This window comes from Danio rerio, chromosome 1 (genome assembly GCF_049306965.1).
Source record: "Danio rerio strain Tuebingen ecotype United States chromosome 1, GRCz12tu, whole genome shotgun sequence".
NCBI lineage: Eukaryota > Metazoa > Chordata > Actinopteri > Cypriniformes > Danionidae > Danio > Danio rerio.
The window spans coordinates 62,215,259-62,235,890 of record NC_133176.1 but is presented as its reverse complement, the minus strand read 5'-3'; the positions used below and the strand labels follow the sequence as shown (position 1 = coordinate 62,235,890).

At 36.1% G+C, this 20,632-nt stretch overlaps 3 protein-coding genes across 9 annotated transcripts in view; 2 read left to right on the top strand and 1 right to left on the bottom strand.

Moving 5' to 3' along the window:
- trip10b (thyroid hormone receptor interactor 10b) overlaps nt 1-20,586 on the bottom strand; it is a 55,609-nt gene extending 35,023 nt beyond the window's left edge. For 2 of the 6 annotated variants that reach the window (XM_073950264.1, XM_073950321.1), the window contains exons 1-2: nt 20,419-20,586; nt 18,885-18,979 (exon numbers count right to left, since the gene is read on the bottom strand). In XM_073950264.1, the coding sequence (XP_073806365.1) occupies nt 18,885-18,960 (76 nt within the window). In that variant the 5' untranslated portion in view covers nt 18,961-18,979; nt 20,419-20,586. Of the gene's footprint in view, nt 1-18,805; nt 18,980-20,418 lie in introns of those variants that run through there. The other 4 variants (XM_073950397.1, XM_017357175.4, XM_073950199.1 and 1 more) reach the window with 3 other exon arrangements.
- On the top strand, nt 220-1,711 carry LOC100334800 (microfibril-associated glycoprotein 4-like). Of its 2 annotated transcripts, NM_001328081.1 has the most exons (6): nt 220-233; nt 310-359; nt 450-662; nt 736-832; nt 913-1,080; nt 1,155-1,711. In NM_001328081.1, the coding sequence occupies exons 2-6, from the start codon at nt 354-356 to the stop codon at nt 1,409-1,411; spliced, it is 741 nt and encodes a 246-aa protein (NP_001315010.1). In that variant the 5' UTR covers nt 220-233; nt 310-353; the 3' UTR covers nt 1,412-1,711. The 2 variants fall into 2 exon arrangements, with proteins under 2 accessions (NP_001315010.1, NP_001315009.1); NM_001328080.1 differs by having other exon boundaries at nt 220-359.
- mfap4.14 (microfibril associated protein 4, tandem duplicate 14) lies at nt 13,733-15,151 on the top strand. Its single transcript, NM_001328074.1, has 5 exons — nt 13,733-13,782; nt 13,885-14,091; nt 14,174-14,270; nt 14,368-14,535; nt 14,613-15,151. The coding sequence occupies exons 1-5, from the start codon at nt 13,777-13,779 to the stop codon at nt 14,870-14,872; spliced, it is 738 nt and encodes a 245-aa protein (NP_001315003.1). The 5' UTR covers nt 13,733-13,776; the 3' UTR covers nt 14,873-15,151.
- Nucleotides 20,587-20,632: the final 46 nt, after the last annotated feature.

Below are 20,632 nucleotides of genomic sequence, written 5' to 3'. Positions count from 1 at the left end.
TCTCTTCAGTATAATACGACTGATTTCTGTACACAGATGCAAAATAAGAACATCTAATCTGTTATTAACCTTGCCAACAATTAGCGATTTAACAGTTGAGAATGGATAAAAATGTATGCACGTATGTACTGTCCTCTCCGACATAAAATAAAGATAAAGAGCCAGAGGAGGAGTCTGAGAGTCTGACAGATATAAAGAGAGTTTGAGCCCGGCTGAAAAACACCAGCGCTGAGGTACTGCTTTATTCCTCACTGAGCTTCACACATTTACACCAGACCTCAGATTAACCTGTTCATCACTCTCTTCTAGGAGAACAGAGCTCTGCTGTGACCTGCTGTGGAGCGACTGAGAAGATGGCAGTAAGTGATCCCGCATCCTTCATACACTCTTTCATATCGCCATCATTATTCTGGACTGATGTTCATTTCTGCTCTCTCTGTCTCATGTAGCTGATCTGGATGTTGGCAGCGCTTCTCTCTGTTGCTTCGGCCTTCAGAGACAGCCATCCGGATTACAGATCCAGGCCATGTGACTGTTCTGACCTCCACAGATCAGGAGAAAGGTCCAGTAGGACTCACACCGTTTACATCGACGACAGTCCCATCAATGTTGACTGTCACATGATATCAGAAGGGAGAGAGGATGAGCACGGAGGATGGACGGTACGAGTGTGACTTTAGACAATCAAACACTTCTGTATAATATACTAATATGTTGAATATAAACCCATCACAGGTGATTCAGAAGAGGATGGACGGCAGTCTGAACTTCTATCGGCCGTGGAAAGAGTACAAGAGAGGATTCGGGACTCCCGAGGGCGAACACTGGCTGGGTGAGATCTTACGCTGCTCTGTGTAGATGCTCATGTGATGTGTTTGTTTAACATGTGTGTGTGTGTGTGTGTGTGAACAGGGCTGGAGAACATCCACCGCATAACACGCAACAAGAAGTACATGCTGAGAGTGGATATAGAGGACTTCGGTGGAAGGAAAGGTTGTGCTCATTACTCGTCCTTCTCTGTGGATTGTGAGGAAGACGGCTATAAACTGCACGTTTCCGGATTCAGGGATGGCGGAGCAGGTACGACACTTTCATTAAAACCCCTGATATCTCACTGTGTATTGAGTCCTCATCGATGTTCCTCCTCTGTGCAGGCGACTCTCTGTCTTCCCACAACAATCAGAAGTTCTCCACCTTTGACAAAGACCAGGACGACTACAAAAAGAACTGCGCCAGAGAGTTTCTCGGGGGATTCTGGTATAAAAAGTGTCACCATGCAAACCCCAACGGTGTGTACTTATGGGGTCACGATCGCACCCACTACGCTATCGGTGTGTGTTGGTGGAGCTGGGATCACAACTACTACAACAGCTTGAAATACATCTCCATGAAGATCAAACGCATATACTAGAAACATGCAATGTATACAGGGGCACACACATTACGCTAATTACTCTGTCTGTAATGCTTAAGGCTGAGCACTTCCAGTGTGTGTGTGTGTGTGTGTGTGTGAACACATGCCCTTGGCACAGATGCACAGTGAAGGTTTGACCTCTGTAAAGTCTCTGCTCTCTCTCCAGAAGTTATAACATATTGACTTTCCTGTGTTTAACTCTTCCACAAGCTGTTCAATGACCGTGATTTGTCTTTGTTTAAGTCAGTTTTTACTATCCAAATGATAATAAACTCAATAAACTGCAGATTAAAAGCCATGTGTATGCTTGCAGATGTGTTTATTTCCACTACAGAAACACTAAATGATGAATAATCACACACATATATGCATAAACTGACTATAAGTGTTCTGCTCATCTGGTATAAAGATGCATTATTAGTGTTAAATATTTTCCACACACACACACACACACACACTGGAGTGGGGAAGTTTGGTGAACTCTGACCTACATGTTAATATTATATGTCAAATAAAAGAATGCATAATGCACACAGCTCATTACCTTCCCTAAAAACTGTTTAACAGCTGAATAATTAGATTATTTGCTAAAATCGCTAGTCAAAGCCTCTTGTTTTGTTTTTAAACAGGTTGTTTTTGACAGTAATGTCTCAGGTGGGGATGGTCCCATAGACTCTTTCTACATATTGATATTATTACAGATCTGATTTTATTATACACGGCAAACATGCTTTTCTTTCAAGTGCAAGTTCAAGTTCTATTTATTTATATAGCACGTTTCCAACTGCCACAAGGCTGCACAAAGAGCTTTACAGAGAAAATAAACACGTGATATGAGAATATAACAGTAAAAACAGCAATAGACACATAATACACTGAAACAAATTATTCAAAGATGATTCCTTGAATTTACAATTTCTTTATGTTAAGTGGTTGTAAACAATTTATTTGTGTTGAATTTAAACAAACAAACTAAGTTGAACATTATTAAACTTAATTTGTTTGTTTAAATTCAACACAAATAAATTGTTTACAACAGTTCTGCATGCAACACTGTTTACACTGCAAAAAATGCTTTTCTTACTTAGATTTTTTGTCTTGTTTCTAGTCCAAATATCTGAAAAAATCCTTAATCAAGAAGAGTTTTCTACACAAGCACAACATATTGTCTTGTTTTAAGAAATAATGTGCCAATATTAAGTGAGTTTTTTCCTTAAAACAAGCAAAATAATCTGCCAATGGGGTAAGCAAAATAATTTAACGTCAAAAGAAAAAACAAGATTAATTTGCTCACCCCATTGGCAGATTATTTTGCTTGTTTTAAGGAAAAACTCACTTAATATTGGCACATTATTTCTCAAAACAAGACAGTATGTTTTGCTTGTCAAGAAAATTCTTTTTGATGTAAGAAATTTTAGATATTTAGACTAGAAACAAGACAAAAAAATCTAAACAAGAAAAGCATTTTTTTTTGTAGTGTAGGAAGGAACATAAAAAGATTATCAATAAAAGAGCAAAATAAAAAATAAACAATAAATAAAAAATAATAATAATAAAATATATATTTTTTCTAATTAAAAGATGAACATGACCGTTTTGATCCCCCTCCCTTTGCTTTTCTCTCTTAGATTTTATTCTTGTTTCTAGTCCAAATATCTAAAAATCCTTTTATCAAGAAGCATTTTCTAGGTAGGAAAAACACGCTGTCTTGTTTTGAGAAATAATACGCCAAATAAACTTGCTTTTTCTTTTGACATACGATTGTTTTAATACCCATTTGGCAGATTATTTTGCTTGTTTTAAGGAAAAACTCTTTTAATATTGGCATATTATTTCTCAATACTACACAATATGTTTTACTTACCTAGAAAATGCTTCTTGATCAAAGGATTTTTAGATATTTGGACTAGAAACAAGACTAAAAATCTCAGTAAGAAAAGCATTTTTTGCAGTGCAGAACCAATCTCCAACCATATCTGAATGTGGGATGATTTAGGCCATTTATTTAGACTTTTGTACGTTTTTAGAAACTAATAAGGATGTTTAATATGCTGTAAAAGGCGTTGGTGAAGTTAATGGTTTTCTCTAATCATGAGCATAGCAGTTTAATTGTAATTTACATGTTTAACTGATGTTATTTAATGCTCAAACTGTTGTAAATACACATGTGCTTTTGTGTTTTCGTCTTACATGAGTGGATCAGTTCTCCACTTTGTTTATGTTTTTCTTTATCAACTAGTCAAATTAATGTTTTCGCTCAATGCATTGCAATGCGGATGATTCAGTATTCGGTCATAACTATGGCCAAACAGAATCTGCGGACGTTTTTTGCTATTTCTGTTAAAGTTTTGTAATAAAGCTGCGGACGCAGAATTATTTTGGGTGTATCGTAACTAAAAACTTAATATAGGAAATAAAAAATAATACCTTATAAACTTTTATTTAATATTTACAATGCAAATCCAATTAGATCCATTTATTTAGTAAATCAAGCAATGTTATATATTAACTAAAAGACAAAAAAAAGACTGTAATAACTGTATTGTATATCAATCAAATGAACATTTTCATATAGTTAATAATATTACTGAAATTTATTTAAAACTACAGAAATATAAATTTACACACAAGTAAATAAATCAACTCAATGATGCGCTAAAAATGTGGAAATCTGCGGAATCTGCGCGTGCTGAATGACGTAACTTGTTGCATATGTAAAGTCTTGAGCAGGTGAACACAATGGCCACATATAGGTGTGTTTAAGTGCTCACTCGACCATGAAATCCTGGTCTCTCACTTTTTTCTTAAATTCCCGAACTTGTATTATACACTTTTATGATTTATATTTGCGAATTTGTTCTGAATGCCCCTGTTGATCACTGGTGAAATGAAATGCTGCGTTCATACTGTATATCTGACTGCTTGAACTAAAAGACAATGCTGTATTCATATGAATTCATCAATCGTGATACAGAACTGAACTGACAGCATGTTAATCATTACTAAACTGCGAGACCACACTGTAAACAAATAAACGTAAATTAGCATTTTACATATTTTGTGATTCATGTTTTCCCCCGTTTATTTCTGCTCGTGAATTTCTGCAGGTTTGATTGAAAACAATCAGGTTTGAAACTAGTCAAGGGAAGAGTTAATTCTTTTTGAGTGAGCTGCTGCTTGGCCTTGTGTTTGTGTGGCTTATTACGAGTTTGTTTTATTTGAGAGTGTTTTGAGCTTATGTTTTGTACAATTATATTTAATTGAAACTGTCATTTTCATCACTCGTCATCTTTGTGAGTGAGTAATGTAGGATCGGTTGACACTTTGGCTGGCATTTTATTTTTGGTATTTACATTTTTTCAGGAATTGCTGTCTTTTCCTTTAGGTTTATTAAAAGTGCTAACAATATGAGACGATGTCTGAATTTGACTCCTAATATAACATTTTAATGTGTGTTAAGCTTCAGTTTATCAACGTTAGAGCGCCACCCTCAGGCTGAATAAGACAAGAGATCTGCTCTGCTTTTCTTTCTGAGACTTTTCTCTTGTTTCTAGAGCAATTATATTACGATTCTTAAATCAAGAAGTGTTTTCTAGACATGCTTAACATGTTGTCTTGTTTTAACAAATAATATATTTTTCCTTGAAACAAGCTAAATTTTGACCAACACCTGTAGGAGGTCGCGCATTACTCCTGTACTAAGGGCACTTCACTGGCTTCCTATTAATTATAAGATTCTGCGCTGCAAGAAATTATTTCCTTACTTAAATCTTTTGTCTTGTTTTTAGTTCAAATATCTAAAAAGTCTATATCAAGAAGCATTTTCTAGATAAGCAAAACACTGTCTTGTTTTCAGAAATAATATGCCAATATTAAGTGAGTTTTTCCTTAAAACAAGCAAAATAATCTGCCAATGGGGTGAGCAAATTAATCTTGTTTTTCCTTTTGACGTAAGACTATTTGTCTTACCCCATTGGCAGATTATTTCGCTTGTTTTAAGGGAAAACTCACTTCATTTTGGCATATTGTTTTTTAATTTTTTATAATTAGAGGTTTTCACCTTTATTGGATATGACAGTAGAGAGAATTGACAGGAAAGCATGGGGAGCAGAGAGAGGGGAAGGATCGGCATAGGACCGCGAGGCGGAATTGAACTCGGGTTGCAGTAAGCACCGGAGTGCATGTGTCAATGCATTATCCACTACACCACTGGCACCGACGGCATATTGTTTCTTTAAAGAAGATGCTATGTTTTGCTTCAAGAATGTTTAGATTTTTGGAATAGAAACAAGACCAAAAGTTAAAAGTAAGAAAGGCATTTTTTGCAGTGTGGTCATTACATAAAGAGCTCTGCATGGTCAAGTACTCCTACATATCCAAGATCTTTTAAGTAGTCACTCATCACAGAAATCATCTTAAGGCTAAAGGTGTCCGTGCCTTCTGTGTTATGAGCCCAAGGCTCTGCAGCTTTCTTCCTATAGGGGAATTACCAACCAACGTCACACATGACTAGGCCCACACGGTGTCTGCGTGCGCAGAATTCTGCAGATTTTTAGCCCATTATTAATTCTGTTTATTTACTTGAGTAAATGTGTGTAAATCTGAATTTATTCAGTTTTTATTCAGTAATTTAGTTATTTTTATTTAATATATTAAGGTTTTAGTTATGATACTCCGCTGGATACTCCAAAATAATTTCGCAGAAATCTGCAGATTTTTACCAAAATTCTCTGTAGAAATAGCAAAAAAAGTCTGCAGATTCTGTCTGGCCCTGCACATGACGTCACACGAGTCTAACCGTGCATACAGGTTGCCAAAAAAAGACCGGTTGCATTAGCAAACATGTCATGTTGTACGGTAGAATGCCAAAATCAAAAGTCCAAAAATAGAAAATTTAACTTTTACAATACACCAAAATGCTTTTCTTACTTAGATTTTTTTCTTGTTTCTAGTCCAAATATCTAAAAGTTCTTAAATCAAGAAGCATTTTATAAACAAGCAAAACATTTGGTCTTGTTTTAAGAAATAATATGCCAAAATAAGGTGAGTTTTTGCTTAAATCAAGCTAAATAATCTGCCAATGGGGAAAGCAAAATAATCTTATCACAAATCGAAAAACAAGATTATTTTGCTAAACCACATTGGCACGTGTGCTATGATGAGTGAAAAGCTTAGGTGCTGGCTTGGGCTCTAGACAGTACAAAAAACAACAGCGTATACAACAGCGTACTCCCTAAAATAAATAAATAAATGAATAAAAAATAAACAAGACAATGTAAGATTGACAGCGATATGTAGAATGAATAGGTGTCCACATACAGTAGCTGTAGGCAGTGTTGTTTCAAGTATGGATGGGTTAAACCGACAGCAACAAAACTATTAAAGTTCAAAAACTAATCTATATGAGTGCTGTGAACTTAATCCAGTTGAGTAAACGAAGCAATTTGAGCACAGTAAAATCTAATAAATGAGGAGAACTCAAACCAACTGAGTACTGTAAAACACAATACGTTAAGGCAACTCAAACCGTTTAAGGGAAACCAATTGCTAAAAACTACATTGAAAGAAAGTGTTGCATGCAGAACTGTTGCGAACAATTTATTTGTGTTGAATTTAAACAAACAAATTAAGTTTAATAATGTTCAACGTAATTTGATTGTTTAAATGCAGCTCAAATAAATTGTTTACAACCACTTAACATAAAAAATTGAGTAAAACCAAGGAAGCATCTTTGAATAATTTGTTTCAGTGTAGTTAAAAAACTAATCTATAAGAGTACTGTGAACTTTCTCCATTTAAGTTAAAGTAATGAGGTATTTAATTAACCCATTACATTCAACACTGATTTTTCCACGATGATGCTTCTTGTACATCGTCTTATTATGTTTTGGGAGAAGCCTGTGTCATTTCTGGTCAGAAACAAACTTGATGGTTGAATGAAAGTCACTTTAAGTCAGAATTTGCCAGGGGTAACAATAATATGACTGAATACTGAATATAAAGCTGTTCTAGAGGATTTTATTTTTGTCTGTGATTTTGCCCTTTTGTCATCGTTAAACTTCCATCAGCAGATTTTCCCAAATGACAAACTAAGAGCTCTAATATGTCTATCATTTCCGTATAAATGTGTTTTGTCTTTTGATATTACAGAACACATCCTGGGGTTTTGAAATGCCACTGGATGGGGACTTGATGTTTTGGCTACTGCATCAGGCACAGAGGTTTATAGGCACACCGGCAGTCTTACGTAAACTCAGACGCATACTTATTTGCCATTACTTCTTAAAGGTTAACAGATAAAACACGCCATGTTGTTCCCAAAGCAAGTGAAAGACATAATCGTGGACACAACAGGTTGAATATAAGTGTGCAGCTTTGGAAAGAGCCATAGTCAAAACTTCCAGAAGGACTCGTTTCTGTCCTTTAGGTGATCATGTGCCTCTCCTTACAGTAAACACCCTTAGCAATCATAGACAATATATTTCCCCCTCCAAGGTTACTAACAGAACAATCCACTGACCCAAAGCAAACGTAAAGTGACATTAATATAGAGTAGAGCTGAATAAAAGTGCATATTTATATTCTGTAATGTGTTCTGCTTCTCCGATATCAAATCTAGATTCAATTCAGTTCATCTTTACTTTTATAGACCATTTAAAAGGATGTAAACAAAAGCAATGGCCCCAATGTATGTTCTGTTCTACATTGTTAGTTTCTATAGCATTTAAAAAGAGCCACATGTTGATCAATAATATTAATAGAGCTGTTTTAATATTAAGTTATGATTGAATTGCCTCTAGTTATATTTATGAGTTTTATAATAAGTAGTAAATGTCCATGAGCCAATGACATCACCGCACTGAAATGGTCTCCAGCGCTTTTACAATGTAGATAATGATTGGATCTGATTTGGTTTAAACTCATTATTGTGTACATACGGTGTGCCTTAAACATCATTAGTCTGGTTACACGTACAGTATAATCACGGGTCGAACAATGTAATAAATGTCAATAAAACTTACAGAATAGAAATCCAAAATGAACTAAATCAGCAATGAATTTCATTATTACAGGGTTATTGTAATTCTTTACATTTGGGTCTGTCTAAGAATTTGCTGTCTAGGCTGCAGATGGTGAAAATGCAAGACTGTCCAGCTTCTTCCTGATGTAGTTCGTCCCCTTTCCATTCACTTGAGTGGAGTTCTAAGTGCAGTGTAAGATGCTCTTAATGGTTTTATATGTGTTTGTAAAGCACTTTGATCAACTTGTGTTGTTTTTAAATGTGCTATTTCAGTGGCTCTCAAAGCTCATTCATTCATTCATTTTCTTTTCAGGTTAGTCCCTTTATTAATCATTTATAGTGCATGTGTTTGGACTGTGGGGGAAACCGGAGCACCCAAAGGAAACCCACGCCAACATCGGGAGAACATGCAAACCACAGACATGCCAACTGACCTACACAGGGCTCGAACAAGTGACCTTCTTGCTGTAAGGCAAACATGCTGCCCACTGCACCACCGTGTTGCCCGCGGCCTGGACATTAAAGAAAAAGATTTCATTTTAGAGATTAGCATTTCCAAATGTAAGTGTCGCAGCATTTGAACCCAGAAGTTCTAGTAGATCGAAACTGTGTCAGTCCAGTTTTCAGCGTTCAGTTAAGTTCAGTTCAGTGTGGTTTGATATTGATTGATGTTATACTCATTTGCAATTAAGTCTAATACTGTGGTAGGTTTAGCATACAGCCCAACACTATAGGCAAAGTATATATATTTCCTCCAACATTTGGGGCTTAGCCTAGAGCAGGGCTATTCAATTAGTTTGTCATGGGGGCCGGTTCATGAACAGCGTCTCAGATGAGGGGCCGGAGAGATGTGACTCGCTATATAAGTGATGACACAACAGCATATAAAAGCCCATATGCCATAGTTTGGAAACACTTTACAATAAGGTTCATTAGTTAATGCATTTACTAACATGAACTACACATGTACAGCATTTATTAATCATAATTAAACATTTACAACATTAACATCCAAGTTCAAGCTTGTTACTATTAGTTAATGCACCGTGAGTTTACATGAGCTAACAATGAACTGCTGTATTTTCATTAATTAACGTTAACTAACATGGTTAAATACAGTAGTAGATGTATTATTGATTGTTTGTTCATGTTAGTAAGTGCATTAATTAACATTAACTAATGAACCTTATGGGGTATATGCCGAAGCATGCTAATAGGACTTTTATTTTGCTAGTAACCTGGGTTAAGCGCTTACGGTGAATTGAATGCCAATGCAAAATCTGGTGCGTTTAAGATCTGTTTTCTTTAAAAATCAGCGATCTCCACTGGCTGTGTAATATCCGATTTAAAGTGGGTCTCAGATTGTACAAGAAGCTCTGCATTAAATTACATTTCCCCCCGCCATGTCTTTGAGCATTTATTTTACCCCAGTATATTCAATGGAGCTTCTGCGCTAGCCTGCCGATTCTGACGGGCGTGTGTGAGGAAACAGCTTTTTGTCTCGTTTTACGCTTGAACAACTAAATAAATGCTAAAGTTTATTTAACTGAATGTATTTTAATGACATTACAACATCGATGCTGTATAAGGAACTGTATAAAATGATAAAAAGTTCACAATAACAGGTCACCGGAAGTGTATCAGCATGGGAACTGCACTAGCTCGGCATGTACCCTATTGTAAAGTGTGACCCATGTTTTTGCTCCTTAAGACACCCATGCTGGTTTTTTCTACATTAAAATGTTAATATGTTGTATTTTGAAACTACATAACATCACTGCACTGTAAAATGTGGCTTTCCTTACAAACATGTTGTATTTCTAAGCACAACAAAAGCAGTGCACTAATCAAGTAGGCGTCTTCTACATTCAGACACATTCATATGTTGTGTCTTGAACTGCATATCAATTAGGGATGCAATTATAGATTTTGGTGTGATTATAGACTGAAGAATAATCTTGGTTTCAGGCTTATCACCATTATTATGCATTTAATAAATTCAAAACACGACTAGTTTAGAAAGTCACAAGTGAACTGCTCATATTTTAAAGTGTTGTTGCTGCTCAGTAACCAAATATTAATAAACACAAACACGAGTCCAGTTCTCACTTTGGACTTAAATACAATAGAAATAAGGCGACGCAGTGACGCAGTAGGTAGTGCTCTCGCTGGTTCGAGCCTCAGCTCAGTTGGCGTTTCTGTGTGGAGTTTGCATGTTCTCCTTGCCATCGCGTGGGTTTCCTCCGGGTGCTCTGGTTTCCCCCACAGCCCAAAGACATGCGGTACAGGTGAATTGGGTAAGCTAAACTGTCTGTAGTGTATGAGTGTGTGTGTGAATGTTTCCCAGAGATGGGTTGCGGTTGGAAGGGCATCCGCTGCATAAAAACGTGCTGGATAAGTTGGTGGTTCATTCCGCTGTGGCGACCCCGGATTAATAAAGCCGACAAGAAAATGAATGAATGAATAATTATGACTCAACAAATGCAGTGACACCACCTCGAGGTCCATCTGCATTCAGTGGGCAGTGTTGAGGCTCACATCATAGAATGAGCCGAGCACAACGGCCCGATAGTTAGTGATCTAGGACACTTCCAGGTCAGGTCTTGGGCTAAGGTCTTTTCCCCTGCTTTAGCCCAAGCCTCATTAAACATTATTAAAAACTAAGGAAAAGAAACACAATGCCCAAAAGAGAAAAGCACTGCATTACGTTCTGTTGGTCAGGTATTGTGTCATAGTGTGTGTCTGAATTAGGAATATCATGTGAAAAGTGGAGCGATGCGGTGGCGCCTCACAGCAAGAAGATCGCTGGTTTGAGCCTCGGCTGGGTCAGTTGGCATTTCTGTATGGAGTTTGCATGTTCTCCTCATGTTCACGTGGGTTTCCCACACAAGTCCAAACACACGTGGTATACTGTAGGTAAATTGGTCCCACTTTATAGTGTGGCCTTAACTAATTTGTACTTACACAGGAATTAATAGTTTGTTACAATGTACTTATTGTGTAAATACATGTATTTACTGTGTACTTATGCATGATTAAAAACATGTATGTAATTACATCTGTAACTACTTCTGTAATTACATTTGTAAATACACTGCTGACCATTCCTTACATCTTAACCTACCCTTAAACCTACCAATGCCACTAAACCTGTCCATAACCCAACCTCTATCCCAACTCAAGAGCACCACAAGTGTTCTCAAACACATTATAAACACAGTAGGTACATTGTATTTATTTTTTTGATGTAAGTACATAGTAGTTAGGGACACTTGATATAAAGTGGGACTGGTAAATTGACCATAGTGTATGTGTGTGAATGAGTGTGTTTGGATGTTTCCCGGTGATGGGTTGCAGCTGGAACACTCCAAAAAAATTTTTTTGCTTGTTCAAACTACTTATTTAAAATAAGCTGAATTAACACAATTATTGAGATTTCATTGGGACAATTTAATTTTTATGTTCAATCCACATACATTTGTTAAAAGTGTTAACTAAATTGATTTGTGTTGGGACAGCATGAATAAATTGTGTGGAATTTGTGCATTTTTTTTACAGTGAAGGGCATATGTTGTGAAAAACATATGCTAGATAAGTTGGTGGTTCATTCCACTGTGGTGACCACAGATTAATAAAGGGACTAAGCCAAAATGAATAAATGAATGAATATGAAAAGTAGTTTGTAGTTTGTAAACTTAAGGGCAGGAAGGAAAGCCGACAGAAGCACATACATACACTCAAAAAATATATATTTTGTTACTTTTTCAAACTACTTAATTAAAATGAGCTGAAACAACACAATTTTTAAGATTTCATTGGGACAACTTAATTCTTTTTACGTTTAATCGACATGAATGTGTTAAAAGTGTTAGGTTAACTTAACTGATTTGTGTTGGGACAGCATGAATGAATTGTGTGGAACCCTGCATTTTTTACAGTGTATGCACTCAAAAATTACTTTAACTGCTTGTTCAAACTACTAATTTAATATGAGTTGAACCAACACAACTATTTAGGAGGACAACTTAATTATTTTATGTTCAATTTACTTAAATTTGTAAAAAAATAAGCTGAATTAACACAATTATTGAGATTTCATTGGGACAACTTAATTTTTATGTTCAATCCACATACATTTGTTAAAAGTGTTAAGTTAACTAAATTGATTTGTGTTGGGACAACATGAATAAATTGTGTGGAATTAGAGCATTTTTTTTACAGTGAAGGGCATATGTTGTGGAAAACATATGCTAGATAAGTTGGTGGTTCATTCCACTGTGGTGACCACAGATTAATAAAGGGTCTAAGTCAAAATGAATAATTGAATGAATATGAAAAGTAGTTTGTAAACTTAAGGGTAGGAAGGAAAGCCGACAGAAGCACATACATACACTCAAAAAATATATATTTTGTTACTTGTTCAAACTACTTAATTAAAATGAGCTGAAACAACACAATTTTTAAGATTTCATTGGGACAACTTAATTTTTTTACGTTTAATCGACACAAATTTGTTAAAAGTGTTAGATTAACTTAACTGATTTGTGTTGGGACAGCATGAATGAATTGTGGGAAACCCTGCATTTTTTACAGTGTATGCACTCAAAAATTACTTTAACTGCTTGTTCAAACTACTAATTTAATATGAGTTGAACCAACACAACTATTTAGGAGGACAACTTAATTATTTTAAGTTCAATCCACTTAAATTTGTAAAAAAACAATTAAGATGACTGAATTAATTTGTGTTTTTACAGTGTAACACATAAATATAACATGAATATGACACTGACAATTCTGCACTATGAACTGAGCAAACACATCGACTTTAATCTACAGTGTAAATTATGAGATAAACTAAACTTAAAATCATATATTAAAAAAAAAGGTTATAAAATAAACATTTTACATGGAGATATATTTACAATATACTGACATTTGCTAAATAATTTTTTTCTGTCAGAAGAAAACTATAATATTGTAAATAAAGAGCTCTTTTTTTCCCTCAGTATAAAACTATTTCGGTAAATAGAAGCAAACTAATAATGCAAACTAATATATCTGACAATTAGCGATTTAACAGTTGAGAATGGATAAAAATGTATGCACGTATGTACTGTCCTCTCCAACATAAAATAAAGATAAAGAGCCAGAGGAGGAGTCTGAGAGTCTGACAGATATAAAGAGAGTTTGAGCCCGGCTGAAAAACACCAGCGCTGAGGTACTGCTTTATTCCTCACTGAGCTTCACACATTTACACCAGACCTCAGATTAACCTGTTCATCACTCTCTTCTAGGAGAACAGAGCTCTGCTGTGACCTGCTGTGGAGCGACTGAGAAGATGGCAGTAAGTGATCCCGCATCCTTCACTGTTTCAGTTACCCTGATCTAACATCTTTCCTAATGCTGGCATGATGTATGGACTGATGTTAATCTCTGTCCCATGTAGCTGATCTGGTTTTTGGCAGCTCTTGTCTCTGTTGCTTCAGCCATCGACTATAGGGACCGATATAAGCCATTGGACTGTTCTCATCACTACAAATCAGGAGAAAGGTTTAGTAAGGTTTACACCATCCATCCAGACGGTGACCACCCTCACCATGCTTTCTGTCACATGGTATCAGATGGCAGAGATGAAGATAACGGAGGATGGACGGTACGAGTGTGACTTTTGGTAATCAAACACTCATCAGAACACACACGAGCAATCATTTATGTTGTGTATTACCCTCTTACAGGTGATTCAGAGGAGGATGGACGGCACATTGAATTTCTATCAGCCATGGAAAGAGTACAAGAGAGGATTCGGGTCTATGGAGGGCGAACACTGGATGGGTGAGATCTGACATCCGTCTGTGTAAATGTTCATGTCTAGTGATTGGTTCAACATGTTCTTTGTATGTTGTGTGTGTGTGTGTGTGTGTGAGAACAGGGCTGGAGCACATCCACCACATGACACGCCACAAGAGGCACATGCTGAGAGTGGATATGGAGGACTTTGAAGGAAGGAGAGGTTTCGCTCATTACACGTCTTTCTCTGTGGCATCTGAGGACGACGGCTATAAACTGCACATTTCTGGATTCAGGGATGGAGGAGCAGGTACGGCACTTTAAAACTCATGATATCTTATATATATATTGAGTTATTGTCCTAATGAATCTCCCTCCTCTCTGCAGGCGACTCCTTGACGGCCCATAATGAAATGAAGTTCTCCACTTTTGACAAAGACCAAGATTTGTACGAAAAGAACTGCGCCAGAGAGTTCCTCGGGGGATTCTGGTATAAAAAGTGTCACCATGCAAATCCCAACGGTGTGTACTTATGGGGTCACGATCGCACCCACTACGCTATCGGTGTGTGTTGGTGGAGCTGGGATCACAACTACTACAACAGCTTGAAACACATCACCATGAGGATCAAACCTCATGACACCTAGACTAATGTTTACAGTTTAACATGTAAGGCTTATTACTTTATCTTTAATGCTTACGGTATGTTTAGAGCTGAGCACTCAGTGTGTATGTGAACATATGTGCTGGACACAGTGAAGGTTTGACCTCTGTAAAGTCTCTGCTCTCCCTCCAGAAGTTATAACATATTGACTTTCCTGTGTTTAACTCTTCCACAAGCTGTTTAATGACCGTGATTTGTCTTTGTTTAAGTCTGTTTTTACTATCCAAATGATAATAAACTCAATAAACTGCAGATTTAATGCTATGTGTATGTTTGCAGATGTGTTTAATTCCACTACAGAAACGCTAAATGATGAATAATCACACACATATATGCATAAACTGACTATAAGTGTTCTGCTCATCTGGTATAAAGATGCATTATTAGTGTTAAGTTCAGACCTGTGTGTATTTTTCTTCATCAAAACACATCTACACACACACACACACACACAAACACACACATAAGAGTGGGGAAAGTTATATGCAGAAGCATTTGGTGAACTCTAACCCACAATTTAATATTATGTGTCAAATAAAATCTCATTACCTTCCTTAATAATTGTTTAACAGCTGAAATATGAGGTTTATAATAATTTTTAAACAGTAAAGTTCTTTGAATTTTTGATTTTATAATCACTTTCCAGTCTGGGATGGTAATACAGACTCATATTATCAGTATTATTATTATAGAACTGATCTCCTTATGGGCGTCACGGTGGTGCAGTGAGTGGCACGATCACCTCACAGCAAGAAGGTCGCTGATTTGAGCCTCGACTGGGGCAGTTGTGGAGTTTGCATGTTCTCCCCATGTTCGCATGGGTTCCAGTTTCCCCCCTAAGTCCAAACACATGCGCTAGGTGGATTGGGTTGGCTAAATTGTCTGTAGTGTGTGTGTGTGAGCAAGTGTGTATGGGTGTTTTTCAGTGATGGGTTGCAGCTGGAAGGCATACAATGTGTAAAACATATGCTGGATAAGTTGGCGGTTCATTCCGCTGTGTCTTTACATATAAGTCTAATGGACTACATTAGGAATAATTGTACATTTGTGGCGCAGAAGCAAATATGGAGGGTTTAATATGCTGTAAAAGATGTTGCTGTAATCATTGGAATTACATTGACATTTACCTGATGTTATTTAATGCTTTAACTGATGAATACAGGTGCTATTGTGTGTGCGTTTGCTGCTGCTTTCCTAAAATTTTACATTTGAGTCGATTAACGTTCCTCTACTATTGCTTTATTGTATATAAGCCTTGTGTCCTGGTGATTTTTAATGAGTTTGCTTTATCTGAGAGTGTTTTGTGCTCAGTTTGCATCGTGATTTATTTACTCTGTTGTTAACTGAAATACCCATTTGTAATAATTGTCATCTTTTATGAGGGTGTACTGTAAGGTCAGCTGACACGCTGGGCCTGTTCATCCTACACACAGTCTGCAAGCTTTTCATACACAAACTAATAAGAGTAAGTGCTTATAGTCAGTTTATCAACATTAGAGCGCCACCTTTAGGTTGAATTACGCAAGGACACTAAAGCTCTGCTGAATGCGAGAGCTTAGGATCAAGTGTGCTTTCTGAGGCCAAAACATTTAGATGGTGGCTAATGCAGAAGCCTGACCTCCAAACTGAAAGGATTGACAAGGGAGCTAAAATAAAATAAATAAACAAATCTAAATGCACTTTGCAAAATTACAAACATTTGCCCCCATAGTTTCTGTCATTTTCGGTAGTTAGTATGCTCTTGTGTATTTATTTGATGATAGTTACTTTTTTTTGTGGTTATTTTCAACATTTTAGTGGAATAATTTAGCAAATTCGACAGCACTTACAATAGCTGATGCCCTGATCAGTGCACTGACTAGTAAACAATGGTGCTGACTGAGACAAAATATATACCAATTTACATCATTTTTGTATTAGGATCTGTATAGATGTGTGAATTTTAGTGCTCTTTTATATTTGTTTTGTTTATTGTATAATATTTATTTTATTTTTAGGGACACAATTTTACTGTCTGTCCAGTGACAACCAATGAAAAACAGCCATTTGGCTAAATAGTGCATTTGAAGCAATGTTAATTAATGTACACTGCGCTGGCCAAATAAATCAATAAAAGTAATATAAACATATACTGTATATAAAATTAAACTCAATATATTTGATTATAAATACTTGCAATGCTAATGTAAATATGAAAAAATAGAGAAATAAATAAGATATGCCTTTTTTAAAACATAAATTGAATATAAGCACGGGAAAAAACTAGTTAGGAAGATACTACACACTGTAAAACCCAATAAGTTAAGGCAACACAAACCGTTTGAGTTGAACTAAACTATAGGAGTACTGCGAACTTGCTCCATTTAAGTTGAAGTAATGAGGTATTTAATTAACTTATTACTTTTAACACTGAGCTCAGAACTCTTTTCAAATGAGTAGAATGAACTTTCAGTCGATTTTTTTTGTTAACTACACTCATTTCAGTTGATAAAGTTGAGTCTTACAGTATAGCTATTCATTGTTACTTTAAAGTTGTTTTTAATCTATAGACCATTTTGAGGGATGTAAACAAAAACAATGGTATTTTACATTTACATTTAGTCATTTAGCAGACACTTTTATCCAAAGCGACTTACAAATGAGGACAAGGAAGCAATTTACACAACTAAGAGCAACAATGAATAAGTGCTATAGGCAAGTTTCAGGTCTGTAAAGTCTAAGAAGGGAAGTATTAGTATTTTTTTTTTTTTTTTTGGTTACAGTTAGTGTGATATTCAGAGAGGCAATTGCAGATTAGGAAGTGAAGTGGAGACTAAATAGTTGAGTTTTTTCTGTGGTACAGTTTAAATTTTAACAGCCTCCGAGAATCCAAAAAGGTCCACATTTTAATAAATAATGTCATTATAGCTGTTTTAACAATAAGTTATGATTAAATTGCCTCTTGATACAGTTATGAAATAGTTTGATAATACGTAGGAAATGTCCATGAGCCAATGACATCCCCACATTGAAATTGTCTATAGTTATTCTAGAGACTGTACAGACAGACACTGTACTTCTGTATGTTGGTTTATGTCTTCACCTTGTGGCTATTAAATTAATGGCAGCAGTTAGCGTAATTGAATAACTAAATACCTATAATTAGACAGTTATTTAATAATCATGACAGGCTTGCTGCCTTTTTGTCATTTCTAAGGAATACCAAATATTACACCCAAAAATCTGTTTAAGGACACACAAAGTTCATAAGAGAAATAGCTCAACGCCCTGCTGGAGGGAAACACAATCTAGTGGAAACATTCATTATATTGTGAACCATTTTTCCACATGGGAAAGATACTGTATGTTGCATTGTGTCGTGTGTATTTAGTGCCAGTGTGCAGGATTCTGTCTGTGTTTTTATTGTTAGACAAATTACAAAATACAAAGAAGCTAAATACAAAACACTGCTCTTGAACATACAGCTTTCGTGATATTAATAATGTTTAACCTTTATTTCATTTATATATGCGATGCTATTTTTCAGTCAACATTATGCGATAAAAATAGTTCAAATTTGCTCAACTTTTAGATAGTTATTGTAAGTAAGAACTAAACTCCACCTTTTTAAAATATCAGTGCATTAATTAAATCACATTTTCCTAATGTGCTACTTACATACACATAAAATACTTATAGCTACTACCTACTCTGTGAACAGTGTAATCACAACACTGACAAGCGCTCTTAGGAGTAAACTCTTGAGAGATGCAGACCTGTTGCAGTGCAATCTGAGCTGCATCCAATGCATTGAATGGGCTCACCCCTAACCCAACCCGTCACAGTGATGTCACTCACTCTATTGAGTGCATTGTGTCTGACACTGCATCGCTGAGTAATCATAAAGGCTGCATCCAGAAAATATTGAAACTCCTACCTGCCTCATGTGGATCATCTCTGCATTCCTCTTGTCTGCCTGTGTTCACTATAAAGAAAAACACACCTGTGCTGCTCACCCGAAGTGAGGTGTGTTTTCTCACTAGATCTCCATTCTTGTCCATGATCTCTACAATCTTGATCTCTCACACCCATGAGTCAATTCCAGCATCTCCTGTCATAAAGAGTAAATCAGCTAATCTGCTGTCCAAAAGTGTACATGACAATTGCTGCTCAAAATACCCCTTTAAATCCAAAATGCAGTGGTTAATTTCCTTTTTAATGCACAGCAGCTCCTATGTAAATGGACTTACATGCAGGTGAGATTTAACATGGTAAATGTAAGGTGAACTCCACGGATAAGGTCACAAAACGCATTTCAGAAGGGTAAGAAATGGAGCATTCTGTAAATGCATGATGCTTCTAGCAATTGAAACTAATTAAAACGTGATGGAGAAGTTGTTGTTGTGTTGTTATCCTATTTACATGCATTCTGCACACAGCAATTAAAACACTTGTCACTTGTACACAAAAAGTAACCATGGTTTAAATACAGTAAAAGTGCACTTACTGTTTTAAGGCACATTGACTACCATATGTATGAACAGTTTAACTAGAAACACCATGGTTAAACTATGGTTGATTGTAAACATAGGGTTGCAATGGTAATTGTAGTTATACCATGGTAACCACTAATTGTAAGACCATTACAACACTAAACGTCTAACCTTGACAGTTGTTTATATATAAAATGTGTGTTCTACACTTTTAATATGGTAAACCATTTAGTTCGGTTTCTTCTTCGAAAATAAGGCTTTACTTTAGCAGATGTGTGCATTTAACATTAGCAGTTAACAGCTACATAATACACGATGATTCAATCTCACATGAACTATATATTAAATCAGTTTAGTTTTGTCCTGTTTATTTTTTTTTTAAATGTTTTTGGCTCAGTGGCTAGCACTGTCGCCTCACAACAAGAAGGTTGCTAGTTTGAGTCCTGGCTGGGTCAGCTGATGTTTCTGTCTGGAGTTTGCATGTTCTCCCCTTGTTGGCGTGGGTTTGCTCCGGGTACTCCGGTTTCCCCCACAGTCCAAACACATGCGCTATTGGGGAATTGATGAACTACATTGGCCGTAGTGTATGAGTGTGTGTGTGAATGAGCGTGTATGGGTGTTTCCCAATACTGGGTTGTAGCTGGAAGGACATCTACTGTGTAAAACCTATGCTGAAATAGTTGGTTTATTTCACTGTGATGACCCCTGATGAATAAAGAGACTAATCTGAAGGAAAGTGAATGAATAAGCAAAAAGGGGTGAAAACTAAAACTCTGATGATTCTGACACAAATTATGAATGTTTGTGTCGTATTTCTCCAGGGAAATGATCATATAAAATATTTGATGTACTTTTATACATAATTATTACATTAATTTCTAAAAGTTTCACTTTTAAACGAGTTTAAACAATATTTTAACAGCCAAAGATCGTCTGATAATACTAATGGCGGTAAATCCTAACGGTATTAAGGCGTGGCGTAAGAAGACGCCGCTTGTCATGAAGATATTTTCAAAATGGTCTTTAGGATATTATGTGCATTATATTATATACATACCTGTTGATTTATGAGCAAAATACTTCATATTAACTCAATGTAACGCTGTCTAGCCGCAACTGTTATCTCTTCACCAAAGAGTAACGGAAAACTGTTCAAACTAACCCCACCTGTGCTTCATGACCACCCTCTGTCTACCAATAAGCTCTCGATGTTACTGACGGACATCAGCGATAGCCAATAGAAACGCGCGGATTGCATCCCAAGGGCGTTT